This window comes from Lipotes vexillifer, unplaced genomic scaffold, assembly GCF_000442215.2.
Source record: "Lipotes vexillifer unplaced genomic scaffold, Lipotes_vexillifer_v1.1 scaffold496, whole genome shotgun sequence".
Lineage (NCBI taxonomy): Eukaryota > Metazoa > Chordata > Mammalia > Artiodactyla > Lipotidae > Lipotes > Lipotes vexillifer.
In genome coordinates this window covers 3049915-3058131 of record NW_006786690.1, presented here as the reverse complement: position 1 = coordinate 3058131, position 8217 = coordinate 3049915, and the positions used below count along the sequence as shown (strand labels likewise).

Here is an 8217-nt window from a genome sequence, read left to right as displayed (position 1 = left end):
TTTTTTGCGGTACGCGGGCCTCTCACTGTTGCGGCCTCTCCCGTTGCGGAGCACAGGCTCCGGACGCGCGGGCTCAGCGGCCGTGGCTCACGGGCCCAGCCCCTCCGCGGCATGTGGGATCCTCCCAGACCGGGGCATGAACCCGTGTCCCCTGAATCGGCAGGCGGACTCTCAATCACTGCGCCACCAGGGAAGCCCCAAGAGACTGGAGCCCTTTGAATGACAGTCCCAACAGGACTATCCAATGAGGAGGCAGGGGGAAGGCAGGGAGTCCTCCACAGCACAATCGGGGTGCTGTTACCAGAAGGAGAGGAAAGTGATTAAAATGTCAGGCTGGTGAGAATCGCAGATGTACTACAGATGCCAGTGGATGGACTCTAAGCTAAGAGCTCTAGAGCCAAATGGGTTTGGGAAACCTGAGCTAGACAAGGAGAAACTGCCTCTGAGAGCCTCTACTGGGTCAGTGCACTGGATGGAGGATACAGCGTTTCGCATACTTATCTAACCACATGATGCCTTTTGCCTTGGAACCCCATTGACATATCTGGGAACCCTGGCCTGATTGGCCTCCAGTGACCCTTTTAGCTCTGAGATTCTATGATCCTGCAGGAAGGACATGGCTTCTGTTTAACTGAAAAGAAACCAAAAAACATGAAACAGTGGAGATGGAGAAAGACCGGGCCAGTGCAGCTCAGGCTGAGAGCCGTATTGGGAAGCAGTGGAAGCCAGCTCCGTTGGGTCCCAGGAGATGCCCCCAGTAACCTCCAGTTAATGAGCTATTTTATGTGAAATGAATTGGTCGGTTTCTTGTCTGGCATGATCATCACTTGGTTTCTCTGAGCAGTCTGGCTGTGACCAGAAGCTTGGGTCAGGGCCGGAGCGGCCCTTAGCAGTCGTCTGGGCCAGCACTTAGGTCATCCAGAGAGGACACACAAGCCTGGTGAGGGGAAAGGGACTTGTCTGAGGCCATGTAGCGACGTGGTGGCAGAGCTGGGACCAGAACCCAGGTCTCCGGGCACCCAGCTCAGCATCTTTCCTTTATGCTGCAGCACTGCACCTTGAGGGGGAGAAGTCGGGGACAGCCACGGTGGTTTCCATCAGCAGGCCTCCTCTGCCCTCCTCCTGCCCTATCCCACAGTGACTGCGCCTTCTCTGGGAAGGCCCCCTCAGCTCTATGGGCCCTCAGCACTCTGGGAGAGGGAAGGGAAGAGGGGGGCAGGAGGCGGGATGGAGGGTTGACTTTATCCCCCTTACTGCTTGCTGATTATCTGTCCTTCCAGAGGGATTGAAGGACTGAGTTTTTCTCTTTTTTTTTAATTAATTTTTACTGGACTGAGTTTGTCTTGATGTTCACTGCTGGTTCACTTGGGCCTGGCCCAGGCCTTGAAGAACATGCAGATTTCACAAGGGAGGGCACCAGTGGGAGGGGACTCTTTTTTTTTTTTTTTTTTTTTTTTTTTGGCATACGCGGGCCTCCCACTGTCGTGGCCTCTCACATTGCGGTGCACAGGCTCCGAATGCGCAGGCTCAGCGGCCATGGCTCATGGGCCCAGCCGCTCCGCGGCACGTGGGATCTTCCTGGACCGGGGCACGAACCTGTGTCCCCTGCATCGGCAGGGGGACTCTCAACCACTGCGCCACCAGGGAAGCCCAGGAGGAGACTCTTGAGCAAAGGAGGAGTTGGGAAAGCCCATGCTGGGAAGAGAGGATTCCTCTTTGGTTAAAATGATGCATTCCTTTGGTGTTTAGCGGGGATAATGCTGGAGGGTGTGTTGAGCACGTAACATAGTGTGGTTTAAATGCTGGGCCATGTACACTTTGACCCAGCAGTCCCACTTCTAAGAATTTATCCCAAGGGATTAACCCTCATAAATGCACAAAAATGCATGAACTAGGGGGCTTCCCTGGTGGCGCAGTGGTTGGGGGCCTGCTAATGCGGGGGATACGGGTTCGAGCCCTGGTCTGGGAGGATCCCACATGCCGCGGAGCAACTGGGCCCGTGAGCCACGGCTGCTGAGCCCGCGCGTCCGGAGCCTGTGCTCCGCAACAAGAGGAGGCCGCGATGGTGAGAGGCCCGCGCACCGCGATGGGGAGTGGCCCCCGCTTGCCACAGCTGGAGAAAGCCCTCACACAGAAGCGAAGACCCAACACAGCAAAAATAAATAAATAAATAAATAAAACTCCTATCCCCAACATCTTCTTAAAAGAAAAAAAGATACGCTGAGGCATATTAAAAATTTTTAAAAATGCATGAACTAGGATGTTCGATCACAGCATTGTTTTTTTGGGTTTTTTTGTGGTACGCGGGCCTCTCACCGCTATGGCCTCTCCCGTTGCGGAGCACAGGCTCCAGACGCGCAGGCTCAGCGGCCATGGCTCAGGGGCCCAGCCGCTACGTGGCACGTGGGATCTTTCCGGACCGGGGCACAAACCTGTGTCACCTGCATCAGCAGGCGGACTCTCAACCACTGCGCCACCAGGGAAGCCCCACAGCATTGTTTTTAAAAAAGGAAATAGCCTAAGTATCCAATAATACAGAAGCAATGATAGAAAATATGGCACATCCAAATGGTGAGTTATTTTGACATTTATTAAAAATGGTGAATTAGATATGCCTATCAAGAGAATGTATTTATCATATCTTAGGTAAAGGAACAGGTTATAAAACAAATTATAACATTTTAATAAAAATAAATTAACATTGCCATTGGCATCAAAATTTATGGACAGAAAAAATTTTTTACAAAAACCAAAATGTTTGCAGTAACTATCTCTGCGGGTTTTAGAGTGACAGGTGGCTTTTTATCTTTTTTGCGTTATTGTTCTTTTCATTTATATTTCCTAATTATTCTACAGTGAATATACATTTGGTAATCATTGTATAAAGTTAAAAAAAAAAATGCCGTGCTAAGGAATCTGAACCTCATTCTTAAGGTGACGTAAATTAAATTTTTATAAATTAAATAATTAAAAGTGCCCTAAGCAACTTTGCCACTTAAAAGAGTCTCATTGAGACCTCTCTGGGAATAGGAAGACTCCATTGATTAGATGGCAAATAGTATCCCTGCCTGTGTTTTTGTAAATTCTGATTTCTGAACGTTGCTTTTCTGCGCAAGACCATACCAAGTCAATACATTTAGGGGACTGGAAGAGCAGATTTAGGCCTTATCAAGTCCTTGTGACTGGAGAACAAAGGATGGTGCTTTCTGGTAGTGTCCCATTGCAGGCCGTGTTCTGTAAACCAGCAAGGCAGCCAGAGTAAACTCCGGTAGAAAAATTCCAAGTGTCTGGGGGGGCGTGGCTTTGTGATGGATGTTGTTGGTTTTGTTTTGGGACAACAAACAGTTGGATTCAAATGTGTCCTGGGGCCCTTTGGCTTAGGCCCAGCTCATGTCTGCTCCTGTGAACTTTCCTTACAGGAAAACTTGATCGGTGCCCTCCTGGCGATTTTCGGACACCTTGTGGTCAGCATTGCACTTAACCTCCAGGTACGTTTCAGTCACCAGCACTGCCTGGGACAGAGATACAGCCAATAGCCAGGGTATCTGGTGCAGGCCCAGCTGCCTCCTCTCTGTGGGACATTGCCTATTCCATCCCAGGGCTGGGACAATACCTTTTAGGTTGTTCCAGAATCTCTCTTGATTCTTTGCCCCCGCTTCATCCCCCATCACCCCTCAACTATGAAGACAGTGCTCTCCGTTACTTAAAAGTCTCTGGGGGTGCCTTGGAGCAGCTGCTGTCTACGCCCTGCCCCATAACTCCTCGGCCTAGTTGAGCTCACAGGCAGCTGTGGTTTAGAGCCAGTTGACGACACCATGGGAACTGGCCCCACTGGCTGCAGGTGCAGCTGTGAAGCCAGCTGTGTGTGTTGGGTGCTGGTGGCCGTTGTTAATGCCCCGGGGCAGCCTTCAACCAGTGGGGGATGAGAGTCAGTGGATAAATGTTCCAGGCCCCCGTCCTTGGGTAGGATGGTTCTGAGGGGAGTTCACAGGGTTTCTCAGAGGGACTGAGCCCCAGTTGCCCAAAACACTAACTCACCGTGAAAGCACCCTTCACTGGTCCTCCGCCCTTCCCTGTCTCACTTTCCCACTCCCTGACTTACGCTTCCTGGAATCACCTCCCAAATCAACTCCCTGCTCCCAGCCCTTGTTTCAGGGACTGCTTCTGGGAAACCCAGTCCCAGACTTGACACCTGCCAGCAGGACAAATCCCACAGCACACTGGCCAGTGCTTTCCCCCGGCGCTGCACGGCTTCCAGCTTTGGCGAGCCACTCTGCCCCTCTGGAGCAGGCACATGAACACTCTGCTTCCACATACACACACGTGTGTGTTTCTGTGTGTTTCCGAGGCTGCATGGTCCCTCAGCTCCTTATGTGGTTCCCTCTCTTCTCTCTGCAGACCAGCACCTCTGCTTATGCATCTGCTTCTGTGCAGCCCTCGTCAAGATCCTCCCCACATGGCAGCCTTGACCCTCTAAGTCAACATGCCTTTCTGGCTTTCCTAAGTCACTGCCTCAGGGTCTGTGTCCCAAGTTCACATGTCCAGAACCAGGAATATTGTCCATGCTTGGGCCAAGTATCCACCCGAGGGAGGGCAGGGTCCACTTGCACCCACAGGACTGCCCAGCAGAGCAGCCAGCATCTCTACAGAAAGGAGTGTATCCAAGTGGGCACACTGAACACAGGGACTCCTGGGTATTGCTATTACAAGGAAAAGTCAACCTAAGGGCCAGGCTAAAGTGGGGGTCCTTAGATCATGGCTCCCACCCCAGACTGCTCGTTGCCTGTGATGTGCATCAGAAATGCACATTTCCAGGCCCCACGCACATCTCCCCGCTGAGGATGAGGCCCAGGCACGTAAAGTTTTTCAAAGCTTCCCAGGGAATTTAAGGCTTCCCAGCCAATTTGAGAACTACTGTCTCAGAATAGCAACCTAAGATTTAGATCACTACTGCTTTACTCTTCTCTGAGTCAGAACTCCACAAAAACTTGACAGGTCTCCCCAAACTATTTTTAAAAGTAGGGAGTGGATTTAGGATTCGTGCATCTTAGCATCTTTTTCCTGGAGATCTGGACAAATCGCATTCTTTCTCGGATTTCTAGAAGTACTGTCACATCCGCCTTGCGGGCTCCAAGGACCCTCGGGCCTATTTCAAGACCAAGACATGGTGGCTGGGCCTGTTCCTGATGCTGCTGGGCGAGCTGGGCGTGTTTGCCTCCTACGCCTTCGCCCCGCTCTCGCTGATTGTGCCCCTCAGTGCCGTCTCCGTGATAGGTAAGACCCAGCTCCTACCCCGCCCCTCCCTTGGGACTTGCACACCTCTGTGAGCAGGTCACCACCAGTATCAAAGAGACTCACCAAACCAGCTTTTGCTTTGCTAGTAATACCTAACACTTACAAAGGGCTTCATACTCAGCAGGACTTGCTCTAAGCACTTTACAGATAGTGATTCTTCTAATCCTCCTGGCAGCCTTTTGAGGGAGATACTGTTATTATCCCCATTTTACAGATGAGGAAACCGAGGCACAGAGTGGTGAAGTTACTTTCCCCAAATCACACAGCTAGCGAGAAGCAGGGCTGGGATGCAAACTGGCTGTCTGCCTCCAGAATCTGTTTAAGATTTGGAAAGTTTATCAGAATTGCTTTTTATTTCTACTGCAGAAGGAAGATAAACCTTGACACATTCATCCTAACACCGTCAAGATAAACTAAGCTTTCAGAGTTCAGGTATTTCGCACCTCTAAGTAATGCACATTCAGCTTATTCTCTGATCTTTTTACATCAACTGATACCATTTTTAAAACACCACTAACTTTCTCATCTGCCATTTTTCTATGATTTCTGTAATCACTGAACCAGTGTTTCAGAACGTTTGAACCAACTGGAAGACAAAGGAGTCTTAATGTCCATGAAGTCACAAATAAAATAGAATTAGAAAAAAAATTCTTCTTAAGTAAAAGATGTTAGTAGATTTAGTGGACAGTAGTTTTTTGTACATAGGAGCAGGGACAGTGAACTTGCTTTGAAATGTTTCCTTCCATCCTGCTGGTAAGCATTACAGTGCCGAGAAGCTCATCTCTGCTCTTAAAGGAGAAAATCCTATTCTGAGTCTTAATCCTCCTGGAATTAAGAGGGCCTCTTCAATACCAGGGATGGCATATGCATGGCATTTATGTGCCCCTGCAGTACCCAAGGCAGATATCACTAATCAATCATAGTGATCCTGGATGGGCCCTCAGAATTCTCAGAGCTTCAGGCAGTCATTACCAATTACTAGGAGTTGGCAGAGGAGCGGAGATCTATTTGCTTTCCCTGATCCTATTTATTGAAAGCCCCTCTTTTTCTTGACCAGGGTTGGTAAACAGGCAGCCTACAAGATGACTGAGGTCCTCAGGCAGCCTACAAGATGACTGAGGTCCTCAGGCATGCTGTGTCCTTTCCCACCCAGTATCATTTCAAAATATCATTTGAGTGCCTTTAGTTGAGGCAAGTCGTCTGCCGTAGTCTCAGCTTCTCTCTACTGTCTTACATCTGGCCCGCTTTCTACATCTTTGTTGTTGCCCAGCCCCAATAGGTATTTAGCTTTGTCCTCTGCCCATTGCTCATCTAACCAAAGGGCTCTCAGAACCTTTATTGACAATGAGGAATATGTGACTGAATGACTAAGTACTTTAAATCTTAGTCTTTGAATTTTAATAAGGATCAAATAACCAAATTCTTAAAAATGGGCTGAATTATAATGATGGGACTTCACATATCATCCCCTAGAAATTAAGGGGCTCTTAGAATTTCTTAAGTGAACAAGTGAAAAATAATATTAAAAAAATAATAATCACCATTTATTGGGTACCTATTACTTATTAGTTACTGTTCCAGGTACTTTAATAGTAATAATAATTACTCAGTTATTGAGCATGTACTAAGTGATTTGCATATATTATCTCATTTAATTACCCCTATGACTCTGAGAAGTAGGTATTTTCAGTGATGTGCTGATAAACCAACTCGAGAGAATGAGAGAAGAAGAAAAAGAAAAGAAAGAGGAGGTGGAGGGAGGGAGGGAAGATGGGAAGGGACAGAAAAGTGGAAGAAAAAGACCTGATTTTTAATGTTTCTGATGTAAAGGGTGTAAATACCCACACTGTCGCTGATTCCAAGCTACCAATGGTTTCCTGACTATTAACCCTCAGCAAGCTGTTGAAGGCTGGATCCAGCACACGATTTCAGAGACTAGGAGACTGACTCTCAGGTGAAGTTACCTACCCAGGTTACCCAGCCAGAGGAGGCAGACCTGAGATAGTAACCCAGGTCTGTTCACGGTGAATGCCAGCCCCATCCTTTAGGACAGTCACAAGCAAGTTTGAGTACATCTGCAAACGTGGAAGAGTCAGGGAGTGAAAAGAAAAGAACCAGGGGGGGAAATGTGAGAGGTAGGCATTGCCTTCTGAAGGAGCAAGAGCCCTGGCCTCCAACAGTCCTAGGTTTGAGCCCAGCCTTTCCTCGCCAGCTGCATGGTCTTGAGCGGGTCCTTTCCCTCTCTCAGCTTCAGTGTCCCCATTTTCCACATGGAATCATAACAGTGCCCACCTCAAAGAGCAAACACGCCAGAAATAACTTGTGTAAGTTGCCTGTCACACAGCAAGTATTCAGCCCCCGGTGTTCCTTGTAGGAAATCCTCAGGGAGGCTCAGAGAGGAGCCTCTGTTTCTAATAACAAGAGACTGAGCTCTTGGGAGCACGAGTGAGAGCTTAGGCAAGCTCCAACGCAAATGAGCCAACCCAAAGGGCACTGGCGAAGGGACTCCATTTGACTGATGGCAGCCTCAATGCTCTTCTCCCTGTGCTTTTTTTTTTTTTTTACAGCCAGCGCCATCATAGGAATCATATTCATCAAAGAAAAATGGAAACCTAAGGACTTCCTGAGTAAGTTCGCGGACTGGAGCTCTGTTCTTAATTTTATGCTTGTGCTTTTTTTCATTGTGAAACCGGCTCACCCCAACGTAGAGATCATTTGTCTCCCGCTCCCCAGTGTGGTTCTGTATCCCACCCTCATCAGGCTCCTGACAGCTGGGTTTTTTAAGCAGTGGTTCCCAAACTTGGCTACACATCAGAACCATCTGTGCAACTTTTAAAAATGGGCTTTCATTTATTCCATTCAATCAATATCTATTGAACATCTATTGCTGGGATTTTAGGAGGCCCAGGAAAAGGCACCCTC

At 48.6% G+C, this 8217-nt stretch overlaps 1 protein-coding gene across 1 annotated transcript in view; it reads left to right on the top strand.

Moving 5' to 3' along the window:
- NIPAL3 (NIPA like domain containing 3) overlaps positions 1-8217 on the top strand; it is a 50982-nt gene that overhangs the window by 21954 nt on the left and 20811 nt on the right. Inside the window, exons 3-5 of the mRNA XM_007459155.1 lie at positions 3420-3488; positions 5103-5274; positions 7863-7922. Coding sequence (XP_007459217.1) covers positions 3420-3488; positions 5103-5274; positions 7863-7922 — 301 coding nt within the window. The remainder of the gene's footprint in view (positions 1-3419; positions 3489-5102; positions 5275-7862; positions 7923-8217) is intronic.